This window comes from Dendropsophus ebraccatus, chromosome 6 (genome assembly GCF_027789765.1).
Source record: "Dendropsophus ebraccatus isolate aDenEbr1 chromosome 6, aDenEbr1.pat, whole genome shotgun sequence".
NCBI classification, from domain to species: Eukaryota; Metazoa; Chordata; class Amphibia; order Anura; family Hylidae; genus Dendropsophus; species Dendropsophus ebraccatus.
In genome coordinates this window covers 142,398,282-142,419,575 of record NC_091459.1, presented here as the reverse complement: position 1 = coordinate 142,419,575, position 21,294 = coordinate 142,398,282, and the positions used below count along the sequence as shown (strand labels likewise).

The 21,294-nt window shown below is 43.1% G+C and overlaps 1 protein-coding gene across 2 annotated transcripts in view; it reads right to left on the bottom strand.

Moving 5' to 3' along the window:
* Positions 1–21,294, bottom strand: part of NBAS (NBAS subunit of NRZ tethering complex) — a 445,751-nt gene that overhangs the window by 39,462 nt on the left and 384,995 nt on the right. For both annotated transcript variants that reach the window (XM_069973153.1, XM_069973154.1), the window contains exon 50: positions 8,854–8,998. In XM_069973153.1, coding sequence (XP_069829254.1) covers positions 8,854–8,998 — 145 coding nt within the window. The remainder of the gene's footprint in view (positions 1–8,853; positions 8,999–21,294) is intronic.

The following is a 21,294-nucleotide window of genomic DNA, read 5'->3' as shown; positions in this document are numbered from 1 at the left end:
GCTCCTATATATCGGGCCGTGTTATACGGCCCTTACATATAACACCTTCTAATCAACAATGACACCGATTTATCAATCATTGTGAACAAAAGTGGTGTAATTTGCCCATAAATTTCAGGTTTCAGTGTGTCAGAACTAAGTATGATAAGATATAAAAGCTGAGCTGTGATTGGTTCCTATGGACAAACCACTTTTGCTAAATCTGGGCCAAAATCAAAAACTTTTTTTTTAAATCCATGCCTATGAAATAGTGTATAGCGTTAGATGCAGAAAAGCATGAGGAGCCCTTTCCTCTCTGTTAAGTTCCTCCATATAACAGGGCTGCTCGAAAAGTCACTTTAAGTGCAAAACAGAACTATAGATAGCCCCTTTCTAACAGTTGCAATGAATGATATTACCAAATGAGATGTGAAGAGGAAAATGAAATACTGCAGCTATTTAATTATAGAGGAGACTACAAAAATAGAAATTCAGCGAGATGGCAAATGTGGCGCGCTTTGTTAAAAAAGGCACGGGGAGAAAAGAACCGCTGGGCCAAAGCCAAACAAATATATTGCTTTCATTCCGGTGACATCTGAGCTCCTCGAAATAAAACTACCAACCCTAAACGAAAAACGTCTCTCTCAAGCCTGTAGAGATTTTAAGAGGCTGCTTGTCGGAGCCGGACAAAGGAAGGAGAGATGGAAGTCCCTTTCATGGTAAGGTTCATTAAAATCCTCACAAGCTATAATTATCTCCTCCGTAGTACGCCATTCGGAGCCCGAGAACGATGCCACTTCCATCAATGCACTTGGCAATCAACCCATCACAATGAGGTTTTTTTTCTTCTTAAATGGAAAAATATGACTTTTCCTTAGCAATCGGCCTTTGGCAAATTAATCTGCTTTAAAGAGTAATTCCAGACACCCTCGCAGAAATCTATTTCTCCCATTGTATTACTATCTAGACCCTAAAAGTGTAATCTCTGGAAATTATTCCTAGAATGACGGACTCATTTACTGGCGTGTGTGGTGGAACAATCCTTCAAATAAATGATATGAAGTGATAGAGATGCTCCGAGATGTGAAATATCTATCAGTTTGGGCAAAGGGAAAAACAACATCATAGATAGTGGGGTAAATTGAAGCTTCAGGGCAGCAATATGTCTTGTTCTATGGCAAGAAGGGATTTAGGCCACCTCAGAAACCAAGGCCCAAAGTGAATCTGTTAGGAAAGGTTCATATGCAAACATCAGAGGGGACATTTATAAAGACCGGCGTACTCTCATACATTGGGCTTAAATTAGACTCCGTCCCAATTTTCCCGCTAGATTCCCTAAGAGGCGCGCGCCTCTTTGTGAATCTGACCAGTCCTGTATCTGCCATACAGCGGACGCAGAAATCTATACCTGCTCCTGATCAGGTGTAGATTTCAGCCCTCCATGATTTCCCCCATGATTTAGGCCACACCTCTTCCCCACCTTCCTGCACACCCTCAACCCGCCCATCAGGCGAGCGGAGGATACGGCAGGGGTATGCCAGGGAGAAGGGGCAAATCTGCGTCTTATCCCTGGCGTATACCCCGACCGCAGCCAGGATAAATTCCCCTCTAGGTGTGTACATTTCCATACAATAGAAAATGTGGTCAAAGATAAAAGCTGGGTCAATGCCAAATGAAGCAGGGATAATACTTGGTGGAATTAAAGTGAAGTTACCATAGGGTACATCACCTTTTTTTTTTACTTAGCCAATCAGTACCAGAGCCGAGATCCCGGTGGCGTGGTCCTTTTTTTCCTAAGGCCACTTGATTTCCGCACTTGGCGCCACTCTTCTCCCGAGCACCGGCCCGGCTCTATGCACTGGGGGTGGGCCGGCGGACCGCCAGTGTGAGCATATCCCTTCCCCTCTGTGAGAAGGGGCTTCATTGATTCTAACAGAGGCGCATCACAGTGGGGAAGGCATATGTTCACTCGCTTAGAATTGCTTAGAAGTAAAATTAATTATTCAAGCACTAAGTGATAGGGGGTGGTTCTTTAAGTCAGTACATGACCACAACCAGTGCTGAGCAGACCAGTCACAATTTTCAGGTTCGGCAATGTTCTCCGAACCAGAAGGGTTTGACTCCCCACTGCTGCAGTAGTTGGATGCCGCACTAGAGCCGTCGTAGTGTTTGGGTTACGAGAACATTGCTGAACACTACCCACAACCCATAAACTGAGAGGTGAGGTAGCGTAGATGATTGATATAGAGAAGCAAAACAGCCACCATCAAGAACCCAGAGGAGAGCCAGTGAATTGTTACACCACCATTCTATGTGTTCTTTCCGAGGGCTCTCCTCACATCTTTCGACAGCTCCAGCTGGTTCATTGTCTGCTGTCGACTTACAAATTGGGCAGAGTGTAGTTTTTATGGCAGATGCTATACAGAAGACTGATGAAGATGTAGAATAAAACACCTCCTAGACTGCAATGCAGTAACATTATGGAATCTCAGCACGACCCCCCCCCCCCCCTCCCCCGCCATGTGAAGAACGGCCACAAACATTTCTAGTGGTTGGAAAAAAACAAGGCAAAAAAAAAGATGTTCTGAAATGTCATTGAGATTGATTACAATGGTGTTGTCCATGGGTTCAGACCTCAATAAAAAATAAAAAATCTATTTTCTCACAGAAAATCTCTGACAAAACATTGTAGACAAAAGGTCACTCAATTAGGTTTAGCTGTACTTAGATGTTGTGTCCAATACTTCCAGTAAATGAAACCTCTAGGTCTGACTATAGTATACCGCAGCCCATTACGTTATGGATATCCGTGGTGGTCACTGACCCAGATCACTGTGAGTTTTGATTCTATGACATGGCCGCTGAGGTGTTACCAAGGGTCGAGGTTAAACTAATGGATTAAATGCACGACTGAAGTCTATAACTACAGGCCCTGATCATTAACCAACTGGATTCTCACATTATGGATCTACTTGGAAAGACAGATGGAAACACTCTAATAACTGAATAAACAAAAAAAAGCTGTTATGTATTATAAACAGTGAACAGCAAAAACATTAATCGGCCTAATTCAGTGGAGGACCTTGTCATGTCACCGAAATGGCTCTGACCCATCAAGGCATGGACTAGAACCCCTGAAAGTGTCCTGAGGCATCTTACACTAAGACGTTACCAAGAGATCTGTTGAAGGACAACTTGCCACGTTGAACTAAGTATAACTTGCAGTTTATTGATTGATACTCCTGCTTATTTTGGGCTTGGAAGTCCAGTGGGCGGTATTACTCAGTGATTAGCAGCTATCTCTATATGTAAGGAATGGGGTCATTGTCATTGAGTGACTCAAACCAGGAATGAAGAACCTTTAGCCCTCCAGCTGTTGCAAAACTACAATTCCCATCATGGCTGGAAAGCCTACACTTTAGCTTTGGCTGTCCAGGCATGATGGGAATTGTAGTTTTGCAACAGCTGGAGGGCCAATTGTTCCCCATTCCTGCCTTAAACGGTTAGACCCATTTGCAGCCACCTCTAATCGAATACTGCAAACTCGGGCTTGGACAGACTGGATCATGCTTGAGATTCGCTCATCTCTAATCGTGAACAAATTTTTGAAAGAGATTACTGCCATTGGCGAACACTACTGCCGTGAAGGGGGAACTTGGTCTGTCAAGACTAGAGATGAGCGAACCGGGTTCGGGTTCGATTCCATCCTAACCCGAATGTTTGGCATTTGATTAGCTGGGGCTGCTGAACTTGGATAAAGCTCTAAGGTTGTCTGGAAAACATGGATACAGCCAATGACTATATCCAGGTTTTCCACATAGCCTTAGGGCTTTATCCAAGTTCAGCAGCCACCGCTAATCAAATGCCGAAAGTTCGGGTTCGGATGGACTCCAGCATGCTCCAGGTTCGCTTATCTCTAGTCAAGACCCAAGATTTCCCAGGAGAACATCACATTGCCTCCGCCAGCTTGTCGTCCTTCTCCCACATTACATCCTGGTGACATCTCTCTCCCAGGTGAGTGAAGTACAATCACTCAGCCATCTCCATGATATAAAAACCTTTCAGTCCAGGTCCAGCTATAGCTCACATGGGTCAGACCTGATTCTTTGACCAGTATGGGCCTGGTACCTTTCTATCATTCTGCAATTTGTGCTACAGCGGATCCTCTACAGGTGAAGTAGCCCTGGGCCCTTATAAGCCTGTCCCTGCTTCACCCAAAACATTATCCGATTCTGTTCTCAACTACAATTTAAAACTAATTATATAACAAGCTTCAACCTCCTAATATCTCAGTCGAGGTTATTAAAATGGCTAAATAGGACCACTGTAATGGAACAGTAACAACCACTAGGGCAAGGGGATAAAAAGAACTGTCATGGGGTTATCTGTACCAAAGCTCTTATATATAGTAGGTAACTTCAGTAGAACTTTTTTTTATTATTTAAATGTTTTTAACACACAAAAAGAATTTTATTTTTTTATCTTTACTTAGAAATGATGTAGGTTTCCCTTTACTATATACAGTACATCAAGTATTGCTTGATATGACCAATTCTCACTGATATCATTCGGGACATGGTAACTGGCAGCCATATTAAAACCCAGACAAAACAATAAAATAAATTGTGTTCTTTTAACACATGTCCTCTGTAAGCAAACCTCCCCGCTGCTGATAACACGTGTGGATAGCAGGGAAACAGATTACATCCTTGATTTATAGGGAAAACAACAAATGTGACGGGAGCCTCTGCCAACCCTGAGTAACCTGCGCGAGGATGACTTGGCAGGTCCCCTCACAGCACGCCGCTATGTACACGGTCCAAAGGACGGGAAAAGCTGTAAACCATATTTTACAATCATTTTGACTTCCAGGGCTAAATGAAACCAGGTATTAAACAGAGAGAGGAAAATGTAGCCACAGTACTAGAAAATGGCGGGATGTCCATTCTGGATAAGTCCTGAAAACCACACAATTTCTTTGTTACCTACTCATCCAATGCCTCTGTCCCCATACAACTCTAAAGACAACCATACACACTAGACTAATGTGGATCAAACAAGATGGTTTCCATTGGGAGTGGATCCCTAATGGGTATGGGGCATCTTACCAGATATCAGAAAGAAAAAATATAGAGCATGGCACATTTCAACATGTCGAATAGAAGCAATCAATCTGCCTCCAGGGGTATCTGGAAGTAGCCTATACCCTCTCTTATCCCCATCTTTCCCTTCTTCCCAGAGAACAAATACCATCAGCTGGACCAAGCATGTTATGGTGGAGGTGTGAGGATCAGCTTTTGGGTGAATGAGCATTTCACGGACAATCACTTAACGAGTATGGCCACCTACAGTAGTTACGAGTCTCAAAACACGGGAATAGCCAGATATCCCTCTCTCCAGAGAAGGAAGCCCATTACCAAGGGGTGCCTCCTAGTGGGGAGAGCACCAAACCACCCTGATACGTAGTCCCTCAGGTCCTCACTCTGTTACGAGCTTTAGGACCTAAATAGGGAAACACCAGGGTGGCCCCTGTAAGTCAAAGTCTAACTCTGTGGCGAGTATAATGACAAGACAAGGGTTACCAAGGCTAGGCATCCATCCACAGACTGCAGTTTCGGAGTATTTGCCCCTCGTTAGTGTGGAGCAGGATTCTGGCTACTGGGGCAATGATAAATAGACCAACAAAACACAACAGTCACTGAACTCAGGGACAACAGTGAAAAATTCCAATGGAGTACTCATTTACGGGTCTCCATTGATACAAAATTAAAATATGCAAAAAGGGAGTCCGTGGAGCCTCAGTTACGAGTCTCAAAACACAGGAATAGCCAGATATCCCTCTATGTATCAGGGTGGTTTGGTGCTCTCCCCACTAGGAGGCACCCCTTGGCAATGGGCTTCCTTCTCTGGAGAGAGGGATATCTGGCTATTCCCGTGTTTTGAGACTCGTAACTGAGGCTCCACGGACCCCTTTTTTCCACCTACAGTAGTCCCTGGCAATCGAGTCTCTCATGCGGAGAAAAAACTTGAACTCACAGATTGAAATAAAAGCCCATGAAGTTGACATTCGTTTTGAGGGTCTTAGTTCTGTTCTTCCTGGTTGAGCAGTTGCCTCTGCTCTCAATCACAGTCCTTCCACCCTGTCTGCTCCCCTCCCACAGCACTCCTGCCAGTTCCCTGCCCATAGATATTGCAGATGATTGAATCTCACTGCAGACTAGTGCAATTTGAATCAAAATAAATGAAAATGTTGAGGTCAGCATTCTCCTAAATCCATAATTATGCCTTCAGGCTTGTTGCCATATGGTTGAGCACGTAAAAGATTCCCCCTGAACTTTGGGGTTCATCACATATGGGAAGAAAAACTGGTTCTCTTTAGCAATTCAAATTCTTTATTTGTATTCAAATTAAAACACCAATGTATTTTAAACCCACAGGGTCCTTCGTCATGGGGCTAGGGTTCAGAGACAAGATCAAGCCACGCCTACTGTGACATCACAGGATCATGAGTGGTCTACCGGAAATCAGTCGAGCTTTATCTACATCTCGCCATGCCAAACTGCATGAAGCACATAAGACTGCAGAACTGGAAGGAAACTTTAAATATGGTCAGAGATCATCTCCCTTATTTATTAAGATTTCGCAGGTGCCATACACCAGAGAGCTGCCGGTCTATAATAAGCCTTCAATGTGCCGCCACAGTACATTGTGCCGCCATAACGTGTCTTCATCCAGCAGAGCATTACAGACATAATCTCCCTTAGCAGGGTGCACTATGTCCAGTAATAGGATATTCAATCAAATAATGATATTTTTTTTTATATTCTCTATGATTGTGTTGTAAAAGGTCTCTGGATATAATTCGAGGAGCTACAGTCGGGTCCACAGACTCCTGAGGATGTATATTACAGCTTTATATGGCTTCCCGCTAGGACCACGCTCCGACATGGCCGCGAGGCAAGATGAACATATAAATTTAATGGCCCACAGCATAATAAGGACTAGCATCGCAAAGATGGAGCTCCCCTTTAACTTATGGCTTCTATTATACTCCGCCGAGCTGCAATTAAACAAATCATTCTGGTTAGAATACTGTAAGCGAATTATGAAATTCTTCCGGTCACGCTCCGATCGGCTGGTTGGAAATTGAATCGGGGGGATAAAAAGATCAATTTATAAAGGAAATGCGTAACTAAAACAGAAGCTAAGAGGAGAGGTGAGGAGGCAATATCTTCATTGTAAGCACGGCCGCAGACAAGGTTATTATTTTGCCCGAAAAGAACAGAAATGAGATTTGCCGTATACCGAGATTTTATTTCCTGCTCGGCGTCCACGGGATGAAGTCGCGGTTTGTTCAGCCAGTTAAGCAGTGTCAAAGAGCGCGCCTGTCAGCTCCGACCGTCTAAGTGACAGATATCAATGCAATAACTAGGAGGCGATGGGAAGGCAGGCTTTAAAGTGGATTTCCTCCAGCTTGTCACATATAACGCCGGGAGAAATCCGCCACCTCGCACCCAGATCTCCAACCACAAGATATTTATATTCACACGGCCAAATTGCTTCACACCGGATGCACGGGAAGCTCGATCTCTGGATGAAATTCACAGCTTCCAAAAACAAAGAGGAAAAAAATGCCATCCATCGCCATGGATACAATGTGCGGAGCAATAAATTCAGAGGGAGAGCAATTTGAAAGTAACATTTGATACAGTACGGAGTGAAAAGCCATCAAAACCGTCAATGAGGAGGCTGAGCCATAAAAAGAAGCAAATAGCACAAAAAATATATATACAGAGATACAGATAGACAACAGGGTGAGCCGGGATGAAGAATCGTAAGATTTACATGAGTCAACACACAAAACATCCATCTTGTCCACCTAACTGGTATCTATGTCCCCTATTTATCCATCAATCTACCGTTCTCCTATCTAGCTGCCATTTTCATATTGTTCTCAAATATTTAACTCTCCCGTCTATGTGAGCCAAACTTCATCTGAACCAGCACAGAAACTGCCCTGCTGTGAGCTTCAGGGCGTGGATTTCCATGGCTGAGCAGCTGCATGCAAGCCTTACACCACCCAGTACAATGCCAAGTATCAGATGGAGTGGTGTAACGCCTCCACCAGTGGACTCTGGAGCTGGGCTAATGTGTTTCCGTGGAGTGATGGATCACACTTTCCTATCTGGTGTCTGATAACTGATAACTTTGGGTTTGGTGAATGCCAGGAGAATGGTACCAGCCTGACTGCCAGCTGTAAAGTTTAGTGGAGGAGGGAAATGCTATAGGGATGTTTTCAGGGGCCATTTTAGGCCTTGTAGTTTCAATTAAGGGAAATCAACATACAAAAACATTGTGGAGAACGGTTGCTTCTAACATCGTGGTATCAGTTTAGGTTCTTCCCAGCATGACGGCGCCCCCTGTCCAAGGTAGATAAAGGCATAGAGCCCAGTGGTGGAAGAACATAAACAGGCAGGAAAGTAGGGGGTGCGGTAAAATAACAAATGAGTAAACTTACCCCTCCTCGTGCCTCTGTTGTGCCACTCCCGGGTCCCACCCCCCATAAATTGGATACATTAAACGGACTACAAAACCGCAAAACCTTAGGTTGTAATGTGTATTCAGAGAGTAGTAACTATATACTGTACTGTCTTTTGGATCAGATCAAAGATTGTTTTCACTGTACAATAAAGACCCGATACAGGGCGAATATAATCACATGGACACAGTACAGACACACTTAATGAACTTTAAACGGAACTATCCAAACAAAAAAAATGGCCTGTCTTTGAGCGGGGGTTCCGTTGGGAATTTGTGCCTGTTTTCCATAGTGTGAACGGGCCCTGTACATGCATCCAGGAATAACTCTCTTACCTCTGTAGAAAATGCATGCCTGGTCTTGTAGAAGGATCGGCACATTTTCAGGACCTCGGAGGACGTCCCCTCTCGGTTCTCAGCCTTACAGCTGGAGAGCATGGCTTTGACCAGCTTCACCCATGGGTTATCTTCAGAAGAGGCACTAGGAGAAAGAGAGAGAAGATGCCAATGGAGAAGTAAGTATTCACAACATAAAAAAAGCACACAAACAGTAAATCATCATGGAATGTCCACGTGTAAAAATCTCTCAAATCAATTCTGGTTACATCCCTAAAGTTTTGGACAGACTTTCCGTAGCGCATAAGGATATATAGTACAATGCCTAGTACTAACGGTATGACACTGGAATTGTGCAGAAGTGAAGTGACTGGCACTGAGGAGTGGCAGCCACACTGCGACAGGCACAATAGGCAACGCTGCTGACTGTTATACCGCATTGTGCAAAATAAGAAACGTAAACAGGAGATAAAAGAACCTTCTATGTCTTGATGGGAGAGATTGTTGTAGTATTTATATCAGCCTGTCTGCGGGTTTTAATCTGTGTATGCCAAAGCCTATTCATGTCACTGCTGACTTCTAGGACTGTCAGTCAGCCTGCACGCAGCCCCCATTGCATAACATATAATGTAAAGTTACTAAAAGAGTCACCCTGGTAAACGCTGGGCACAGATGGTATCACACAGGCTCTCCATGAGCCGCACGTATACTTCCTGTTATAAGTCACATTACATAGACCACACCGCGGCCGCAGGACGGAATGTCTACGTAACTTCCTGCACATAGATGTTCAGCTTCTTGTTCAGTCCGGGCTGCACCACAGAGAGGTGATGCTGTATAGCCGCACTATTAGGACCTCCAATAGAGTTATAACTAATGCTTGGCTGGACTAGCATAGAGCATATTTATCCAGACTGCAAAGGGCTCTTCTTAAAGGGGGTACTCCTCTCAAACATAACTTTTGATATGTTGCTGCCCATGGTGAGACTAACAATTCCTTCCATACTTGATATTATCTATTCAGTCTCCTTCCCCCAGTTCTCAGCTGCTGCTTTCTGCTGAGGACACAAAAATCTGTGTGTGAACTTTTCTCTCCGTCTCCCCCTCCTCCCCCTCCCTTCTGAGACAGCTGATGTAAACAAGTTCCTGGCTGTCTTTATCTGCAATTTAAGATTAGAGAGCAGAGAACAGAGAGATTAGAGGGAGATTAGAGAGCAGAGAACAAAGGATTACACAGCGGGATCTGTGTGAAAGCCGATATTCAGAGGTCAGTGCTGATTTCAGAGGAGATAGCCCGGTGATGTAGTTGTAAATTAACTCTATGTTGTCCTGTTTTGGCACCTCATCTCCCTCCACCCCTCCCCTCTCCATAGACAACCGTGAAAGCAGGGGGGAGAGCTTCAAACTGCTTTTTCATGATAAAAATGCATTTTTGACTAAAAAAAATCCAATTAAAAAGTTTCTTAAAATCTCCTTTACTATTGATTTCTGCAATAAAAAAATGAAATGACATTGACACTTAAATATTGCAACGATTTCCAGCTGTATAGGTAACACATGCCAGATCAGTGGGGACCCTTCCAATTGCCAGAATGGAGGACACCCCATAACAGCAGACTGCAGGACCCCCATCACTGAGCTCCTCTTGCATTAAGGTGGACAAGCCCTTGGAGTCCCACTGGAACCTGATGTTGATCCAGAGACAAGGCTGACCCCCCATGTAACACTGCGTCCAGGCCCTGATCTGGATCTATGTATAACTATACATGCACCCTGTGTATTAGTCTCCCCTGCAGCTTCCTCTTGCTAAATTCAATCAGTCTCCGCTCTGATGTAGTGCACAATGTTTGCCCTACACGCTGACAAGGCTTTAAATCAATATTTGCCATTCTCGTCAGGCTGAAAAGGACAATCCAAAGAGCGGCAAAACTCCGGAAGAGAAATAGCCGCCTGTGTACAAAATATTATAAATGGTCGGAACTGTAGCTTCCTCTATATAGATAATATATGCAGGGATGTAGCAGAGGCCAACGTGTCATTTACTATTCTGTACCTGAAGTTCTCCATATCTATCTATCTATCTATCTATCTCCTATATATTCTATCTATCTCCTATATATTCTATCTATCTATCTATCTCCTATCTATCTATCTATCTATCTATCTCTCTATCTATCTCCTATATATTCTTTCTATCTATCTATCTATCTCCTATCTATCTATCTATCTATCTATCTATCTATCTATCTATCTCCTATCTATCTATCTATCTCCTATCTATCTCCTATCTATCTATCTATCTATCTATCTATCTATCTATCTCCTATCTATCTATCTATCTCCTATCTATCTATCTCCTATCTATCTATCTCCTATCTATCTATCTCCTATCTATCTATCTATCTATCTATCTATCTATCTATCTATCTATCTATCTCCTATATATTCTATCTATCTCCTATATCCTATCTATCTATCTATCTATCTATCTATCTATCTCCTATCTATCTATCTATCTATCTCTCTATCTATCTCCTATATATTCTTTCTATCTATCTATCTCCTATCTATCTATCTATCTATCTATCTATCTATCTCCTATCTATCTATCTATCTATCTCCTATCTATCTATCTATCTATCTCCTATCTATCTATCTATCTATCTATCTATCTATCTATCTCCTATCTATCTCCTATCTATCTATCTATCTATCTATCTATCTATCTATCTATCTATCTATCTCCTATCTATCTATCTATCTATCTATCTCCTATCTATCTATCTATCTCCTATCTATCTATCTATCTATCTATCTATCTATCTATCTCCTATCTATCTATCTCCTATCTATCTATCTATCTATCTATCTATCTATCTATCTATCTATCTATCTATCTATCTATCTATCTCCTATCTATCTATCTCCTATCTATCTCCTATCTATCTATCTATCTATCTATCTATCTATCTATCTATCTATCTATCTATCTATCTATCTCCTATATATTCTATCTCCTATCTATCTCCTATCTATCTATCTCCTATCTATCTATCTATCTATCTATCTATCTATCTATCTATCTATCTATCTCCTATCTATCTATCTATCTCTCTATCTATCTCCTATCTATCTTCTATCTATCTATCTATCTATCTATCTATCTATCTATCTCCTATCTATCTATCTCCTATCTATCTATCTATCTCCTATCTATCTATCTATCTATCTATCTCCTATATATTCTATCTCCTATCTATCTCCTATCTATCTATCTCCTATCTATCTATCTATCTATCTCCTATCTATCTATCTATCTATCTCTCTATCTATCTCCTATCTATCTATCTATCTATCTATCTATCTATCTATCTATCTATCTCTCTATCTATCTCCTATCTATCTATCTATCTATCTATCTATCTATCTATCTATCTATCTCCCATCCATCCATCCATCCATCCGTGTTTCCCCAAAAATAGGACAGGAAATGTCTTATTTTTCCATGAAGAAGAATTCACATGTCACATGCACAGCAGGAATAGAGTGTATAATCTGGACGGCTTCCGATCACAGCCCACTGGTACAGCACAGCAGGGACAGTGTACAGTATGGAATTAGGAGACAGGATAACAGCAGACTGTGTGCAGCTCTACATCTGGCGGTAGGGGACAACAGGATGGTGGCAGGCAACAGTCTTCATGTCCTGCATGCAGCTGCTCTGCAATGGACGGTAAAGGTAGGAGACAACGGCGGCGGGCTAAAATCAATCACAGCTGCATGCCTTGGTGTTCTATTCGGTGGGCATGCTTCCAAACAAATACTTTGCTAGGACTTATTTTCTTCTATCTACCTACCTATCCATACTTCTCCAAGTTTGAGGCGCTATCATTTGTCACTGGGTCCTAAGCCAGGAGGGACAACAAGTACTACACTGTATTGATTTTTTTCTTTAATGATCAGGCAGAGAACTCCTGAATAGCTCTGCCTGATCATAGAAAGAACTGGCTTTACAGGTACAGCTACACAGTCCTTTCTGTTCCTTCTTGCACGCATTCACCTGTATGATGATATATGGAGGTGTGGGACCATACAGTTACAGCTGCACAGCCCTCTCTATCACCTCTCAGCTCCCTTTGCTTTGACAAGTGCTTGGAGGAAACAGGGAGTTACAGCCTGAGTAACACTGAGACACCACTGGACCCCCTGGTATATAGCAATAACCATTGCACGGCACTACACCTGGAGTCTGAAATGAAAGGGGGTATTCCCTTCTTTATGGCACGTCTCATAGCTGCAGGTTCCATCTCTGGGCCGCACACCTCTCCCAGGATTCTGGTCTGTGAGATCAGTGCCGCAATACTACAGCAATGCAGGAACACGTTCTTCTAGAATTAAGAAACTTCATTTCAAAAAGAGATTTTTTTTGTTTTACATTTTTTTATAAAAGTAAAAGACAGAAAGCACGTCGGTCCTGACTGATGATTCTCTCTAATTCTGACAGCTAATTAATTAAGCCGTGAAACAGAACGCGTCCTCCCAGGCAGAACGCCCTGTAAATCCCTCTCAGAGCCGGAGCTCAGGTGTACGCAGCCCGACGCATTTCTGTCAGAAACCAACACCTGACGATAAGGTATTAAGTAGGAGCAACTAACGGGAAATAATCAGGAGGATTACCGCGAGGAGGGGATACGCTCAAGGCTCCGGGAAGATGGAAGTGAAATACTTGGGGGGGGGGGGGGGGGGCACTTCTGTGAGCAGCTGAAGACATAATGGGAAGACGGATTGAGGTCAGTGACCTTGAAATGAAGCCGACTGAAGGTCACAAATTACTATGGAAAGGGGGGCAGCATCAAGAAAGAGAAGAAGTGACACCCCTGTACAAAACACCACAGAGGGAATGTAGAAGGCAAGTCCATAAACCGCCTAGCGCAATGTAATGCCCACTTATCCCCGCTGCTCGCCTCATTTAGCTTTACAGATATAGATCAATGGATGAAGCATGTAGCAGAGCTCAACTATTCCTTTTAGTGTATGCTTCTGTGGAGGAAACGCAGGTATAATGGAAAAACAGATCGAACAATATAAAGGCTACAGCTTAGGGCTATGTTCACACAAGATACTGACAACGGACGTTGTTTGGCACTCAAAAACAAAGGCCGTTGTAGTGAGTGTCAATGCGTAACAGCCGGAAATAAGGCTGGCTTCACACTGCGTTTTTGCAATAATGTCTGCAAAGTTGTGGACCTGTGAATGCCCCCTAACTTTACAGACGTGCTCAATTATAAGGCTAGGCTCCTATAGAAACATACACCCCGGTGTGTCCCTACGTTATATACCACTTGTTTGCCATGTAAATAAGACAAAGCAATCCTGCATATTTGGAGTTGGCCATCGGTGGGTCGACCCAAAATACTTTACTTTCACAATTTAGTAATCCGCAGTTTATCAGTTCCTCACCCCACTCCACAAACACAATAATTTATTGAAGCAAAGGATGAAAACCTTAAAAGTTAACCGATAAAACGTCAAGATACCAACGGAAAATGTTTCTTTCCTAATCAGAAGCTGTGATTAATTACCGAGCGCAGGACCTTGGGTGAGCAGTCTATTAATTATACATAAAACCATTAATTAGATACAAAGATGGTAATTTATTGTCACCGCAAAGGGCAATAAAAAAGTGTTGATAAGTCTTCTAATGGCTCATAGTGCTCTTTGAAAGGGAGACGGAAACTCTGAATCCAGGAACTTCAAAATGACTCATTAATGTTTCATGTGTCAGGAACGGGCAGAGATTTATTAAACACAAGTAATCATTTCCCTGCAGCAAACACCATCAAACCATAACAAAATCTCAATACAAAATCAGCCATATGTAAGCGACGGCGTATTCATGGGCCCAATGGGTATAGGAAGTGATAGCGGAAATTGATGGTGGACCTTAGCGCAAGGGAGGGGGGGGGACCCTTAACATTACACAAGTTGTAGCATAGACCGTGTCCCTGATTTTCTACAATTTTGCACAAATATGTTTTGGGGGTAAAGTCATAAACCTATTCTTCCAAATATCAATCATTTGAAAATCAGTACAGTATAGAGTCTTATATACCCCAACTAGGCTTAAAGGGGTTGTCCAGGCTGAGTTAAGGCCATGAATAGTCTTGGCAGGCAGTCGGGGCTGATGGATTACAGAGGTTGTCCAGGCAAAATTAACCTGTCCCCTATCCACAGGATAGGGGACAAGTAAGCAAGCAAGGGGAGTCTGACCTCCGTAGCCCCACCAATCTCCATATTGGGCCCCCGGCTTCTGTGTTATGAATACAGCGGTGGGGCAGGCAGCTGACCTGGGCGCATTTTAAAAGACACGATCTGGAAGGACTTATGGTGCGCTTACACAGACAGATTTTTCTGACAGATTTTTGAAGCCAAAGCCAGGAATGGATTTGAAAAGAGGAGATTATCTTCCAATACAGTCCCCTGCGACTGCTAACACATCAAGACACAGGTGATTTCAATCAAAACTGTAGTTTCAAACAACTCCCCTCTATGTGAGAGCCAGTGTAATTCTTAAAATATCTGAAAATCAATTTATTAACTGAAAGTGACTTCAGAAAAATGTCTCTAAAGTCTCTGCTGCTAGTTACTTTACTTATCGACAAACTGCAGTCTGTTGTCAGGAAAAATCTGTCTCTAGTAACAGATAGGTCAGGACAGAACAAAGAAAGAAAGTAGAGGTGGGGTTTCCCACGTGCAGGAAGAGATACACTGAGAAGGCTTGGGCTGTGTATTTGTAGGCTCAGTTCACACTGAGCAAAAACAGCGGAATTCCTGTCCATTCATGACATGTCGATTCTTGGAGCGGAGAGGGGAGGAAGCGAAGGCGCACGCCCTCCCATTCGGACACTGAGCTCCGCCGCAGACTTCCGTCCTTTTTGCTCAGTGTAAACTGGGACGTAAGCGTAGCCAGTCTGTCGATGGAGGATAACCCTTTCATTGCTTTGGTGCTACTTTTTCTTTCCTTATGGTAGATAAACTTCTGTAGTTGCTCCACAGTCATGGTCTTGATGTGGGTACTGGCTGGTCCCAAAAAACAGACAGTGCCGATGCGGGCACCAAAGAACAGGCCGAATAAGCATAGCCAAGCCGAGTCATGAGAGAATCAGCATGGTACCAGAGATGAGGCAGCAGTGTAGTAAATCAGGCAGTGGATCAATTCAGTTAGCGTCAGATGTAAGGCTGGGTTCACACTACGTATATTTCAGTCAGTATTGTGGTCCTTATATTGCAACCAAAACCAGGAGTGGATTAAAAACACAGAAAGGCTCTGTTCACACAATGTTGAAATTGAGTGGATGGCCGTCATTTAATGGCAAATATTTGCTGGTATTTTAAAACAACGTCTGTTATATTGAAATAATGGCCGTTATTTACTGTTATATGGCGGCCATCCACTCAATTTTAAACATTGTGTGAACAGATCCTTTCTGTGTTTTCAATCCACTCCTGGTTTTGGTTGCAATATAAGGACCACAATACTGACTGAAATATACGTAGTCAGAAAGTTGGCAAAAGGAGAAGCTAACAGTACAGAGAGGGGTCAGACAGGCAAGTACATTCCTGGCATGCATGGAATAGCAGCGGAATGGGAAATACTGGAACACTCCTTTGGTAGGAACACAAGGATCCAACAATGCTCAATCAAGGAGGAACATGCACAGCGACTTTAAACAGGTACAGGTGGAACAGCATTGGTGAAAAAAGAAATCATTAGAGACAGGCTACTCTTGTAAATCCTTGGCAAGTGGCCATGCAGGCACGCAGTGGTGTCTGGAAGGAAGAAGAAAAGGTCACCAGTGGGGACACCAGCAGACCTGAGATGACCAGAAGTGGATTGGGCAGGACAAGCCCATGGCAGAGAGAAGCGCGATCAGGACCAGGACACAGTGAATATTGTCCGCTACCCTTGGGGCCTTACACGGATTAACCCAATTCTTCCTCCAAGGTTCCTGATCTCTGAGGATACAGGACACTCTATTATTATCCTATTGTCAGAAGACCTAAAATATGTTCAAACGTATGGTCCTATGCAAAGAAATAAACCTCCTGTACGTGGATGGAGCATTGATCTCTGCATAGAGATCAAGGGATTACTCTTTCACATATATTCAACGCTTGTAGGACAACCCCTTTAAATTTTCAGAGGATCCAACAGACTGGATGATCACACTCGCTGGGCTGCATGAAATCCATTGGAGAACGCCATGGCCTCAGATGATACTCCTTGGTTCTTTTTTCGTTCAATGGAAAATCCTTTCCGACACGAAGCATTACTCACAGACAGCTCCTCGAATTCTCAGAAATATATTCATTTTACATCAAACAGTCGGAGCCCAGACTCTGAGACAACCCAGCTCGGAAGGCAGGATTTTTTTTTTTTTTTTTCTCGACTGTTCAGTCCAGTGCTCAATAGGGCACAATATACAGTAATTAGTTTTTTAAGAGAAGCTGCCCCTTAACTTCAGCAGAGACTAAGCGTTTATAATCCCTACAGGGAGTCTATTTCCTTAGTTCAAACAGAACAGAGATCAATGGCGGAGAGAAAGTTTCACTGGAAAGAGTTAGTATCTCGCTTCCACCCCGCCGCTGACAAGTGAAGAATGACACTTCGTGCTGAGTAGCCCATAAAAAAAAAGTTAATTCCGACACTCACCTTGAAGCACAGATAAAAGGCTGAATGATTGCTGATGGCGGAACGAGCGGGCACAGAGGCTGGTGCTAAATCACAGAGTGTTCAGCTAAACCGTAAAAGAACACAACCCCTCCAGCACCCCTCATCTCGCCAATGTTTGTTAAGACGGTTAACCCTCACCCCTCTTAATTTCCTGTGTGGCTCTGGAGCAGGTGCTGGTGTGGTAAACAACGAGAGACAAGACCGCTCCTCACCAGGCTGTGGGTATACGGATCTTCAGAGAGGTCTTTACACTAAAGATCCGTACGTTGAAATTATCGTTGAGTATTGGAAGCTTTGTTCTTAAAAATCACGTTTTACTTTTTCTATGTTACTTTTTGCCTATTTGTGTTATTTCATAGCAGTTTGCGATTTAAAGGGGTACTCCGGCAAAAAAATCTTATTCTTTCAAATCATCTGGTTTCAGAAAGTTACTTCTATCAAACTGGTGTTCTAAAGTGCCAGAGATTTGTAATTTACTTCTGTTAAAAAAATCTCCAGTCTTCCAGTACTTATCAGCTGCTGTATGCCCTGCAGGAAGTGGTGTTTTCTTTCCAGTCTGACACAGTGCTCTCTGATGACACCTCTGTCCATGTCAGGAACTGTCCCCATAGAAAATCTCTCTTGCTCTGAACAGTTCCTGACATGGACAGAGGTGGCAGCAGAGAGCACTGTGTCAGACTGGAAAGAAAACACCACTTCCTGCAGGACATATAGCAGCTGATAGGTACTGGAAGACTGGAGATTTTTGTAACAGAAGTAAATGACAAATCTCTGGCACTTTATGAGACCCGTTTGATTAGAGACGGAGAGAACGGAACAATGAGGAGAGTGCAGAGAATGTGCTGATGTGATAACATTGTAATCTGGGCAGGAGACCATTCTGCTGCTATAAGCACTCGCTAAAATGGCCCAGAACATACTGATAAACGCTTCTAAAATGATTATATCCCAGGCAAATGGATGATCAGACATTACTTCTCTCCTCTGCAGTGACAATACTTGGTTGAGTGCCTAATGCTACATATTTCTGCATTGGTAGCTGTAGCGCAAAATACGGATTTAAAGTGGACACGTCGGCAGGAATACAGGGGTAAATAAGCTCAAAGCTAGATGGGGCTTCCCCCCGGGATTCCCCAAATGACACTTTTATTATTCTTATAGTCCTCTCCGGTATATAGATTGGCCGTATAGTTCTCTCCAGTATATAGATTGTCCTTATAGTCCTCTCCAGTATATAGATTGGCCATATAGTCCTCTCCAGTATATAGACTGGCCTTATAGTCCTCTCCGGTATATAGATGGGCCGTATAGTCCTCTCCAGTACATAGACTGGTCTTATAGTCCTCTCCAGTATATAGATTGGCCGTATAGTCCTCTCCAGTATATAGACTGGCCTTATAGTCCTCTCCAGTATATAGATTGGCCTTATAGTCCTCTCCAGTATATAGATGGGCCGTATAGTCCTCTCCAGTACATAGACTGGTCTTATAGTCCTCTCCAGTATATAGACTGGCCTTATAGTCCTCTCCAGTATATAGACTGGCCTTATAGTCCTCTCCAGTACATAGATTGGCCTTATAGTCCTCTCCAGTATATAGACTGGCCTTATAGTCCTCTCCAGTATATAGATTGGCCTTATAGTCCTCTCCAGTACATAGACTGGTCTTATAGTCATCTCCAGTACATAGACTGGCCTTATAGTCCTCTCCAGTATATAGACTGGCCTTATAGTCCTCTCCAGTATATAGACTGGCCTTATAGTCCTCTCCAGTATATAGACTGGTCTTATAGTCCTCTCCAGTATATAGACTGGCCTTATAGTCCTCTCCAGTATATAGACTGGCCTTATAGTCCTCTCCAGTATATAGACTGGCCTTATAGTCCTCTCCAGTATATAGACTGGCCTTATAGTCCTCTCCAGTATATAGACTGGCCTTATAGTCCTCTCCAGTATATAGACTGGCCTTATAGTCCTCTCCAGTATATAGACTGGCCTTATAGTCCTCTCCAGTATATAGACTGGCCTTATAGTCCTCTCCAGTATATAGACTGGCCTTATAGTCCTCTCCAGTATATAGACTGGCCTTATAGTCCTCTCCAGTATATAGACTGGCCTTATAGTCCTCTCCAGTATATAGACTGGCCTTATAGTCCTCTCCAGTATATAGACTGGCCTTATAGTCCTCTCCAGTATATAGACTGGCCTTATAGTCCTCTCCAGTATATAGACTGGCCTTATACTCTGATCCAGCATAGAGATCGGCCTGTTTGTTATAATGCAATTGAGGCTCACGTGCCCCGGGACGTTCCCCTGCTCGGTAAGACCCCAGGTAACTCCAGCCCTTTATGTAGTGGTTGTAAGTCAAATGGGATGGGGAGGGGGTAAAGGGGTACAGAGGAGGTGAATAGGAGAACATGGGCTGGACCTGCCTGGACTCTGGCCGTGCTGGGGAACACCCTCTGGGCACTTGAGCATTTGCATATTGATTGATGGCTTACATCTCAGCGCTGGAGAGGACTACTGCAATAATAATAATAATAATAATAATAATAATAATAATAATAATAATAATAATAATCCTTATTATGACTAGCCATAGGCTAACAGCTGATCGGTGAGGGTCTGACCACTGAGACTGCACTGACCACAACACCGGAGATCAGTTGTCCCTTAGGTAAGGGGAAAAGCTGTGTAATAAAACGCTGTTTTAGATGTTGGATTTTGTAGAAAAATAAGTGGATTTTATAGATTGAAGTGCCGGAACCCGCTTTGCTTTTGGGCACTGGCTCGCTCTCTGGTTTCCTCCAGGTGAGTTCCCCAACCACTTCCCTATGGAGGTAGATGCAGTGACTACATTGCCCTGGTATAGTGCGGCATAATTACAGTTGTAGTGGTGAATGGACTTCTTTCTCTAACCCCGGGGCACAGCTAGTCAGCATTAAGAGCTGAGAACATTTTTGGCAATGCCGATTTACCGTCACTTTTAACAGCCGATACAGCTGTCACCATATTAATGCGTTAATCTCTCTTCATGCGACATTACATGTCAGTTAGAGACGTTAGATAAGAGTCACAACAATCAGATCTGACACATTCCGCCACCTGTCACCAGCAATCTCTATATACATAATGGTTCCTTATTTCTGCATATATAGTAACAGCAGGCAGCGCCGGTATACCTCTATACACATCTGTTTTCATCTGTTTTCCTTTAAAGGGGTAGTTCACCATTTTTTTTTTTTTTTCAAATCAAATGGCCCCAGCAAGTTCAAGAAATTTGTAATTTACTTCCATTAAAAAAATCTCAAGTCTTCCAGTACTTATCAGCCGCTATATGTCCTGCAGGAAGTGGTGTATTCTTTCCAGTCTGACACAGTGCTCTCTGCTGCCACCTCTGTCCATGTCAGGAACTGTGCAGAGCAGGAGAGGTTTTCTATGGGGATTTGCTGCTGCTCTGGACAGTTCCTGACATGGACAGAGGTGGCAGCAGAGAGCACTGTGTCAGACTGGAAAGAATACACCACTTCCTGCAGGACATATAGCGGCTGATAAGTACAGGAAGTCTTGAGATTTTAATAGAAGTAAATTACAAATCTCTGGTACTTTCTGGCATCAATTGATTTGAAAGAAAAAAAAATTTTGGGTGAACAACTAAAACAAATTTTATAACATTCCCCTGTTTAAACCTACATAAAAAGTTCAGAAA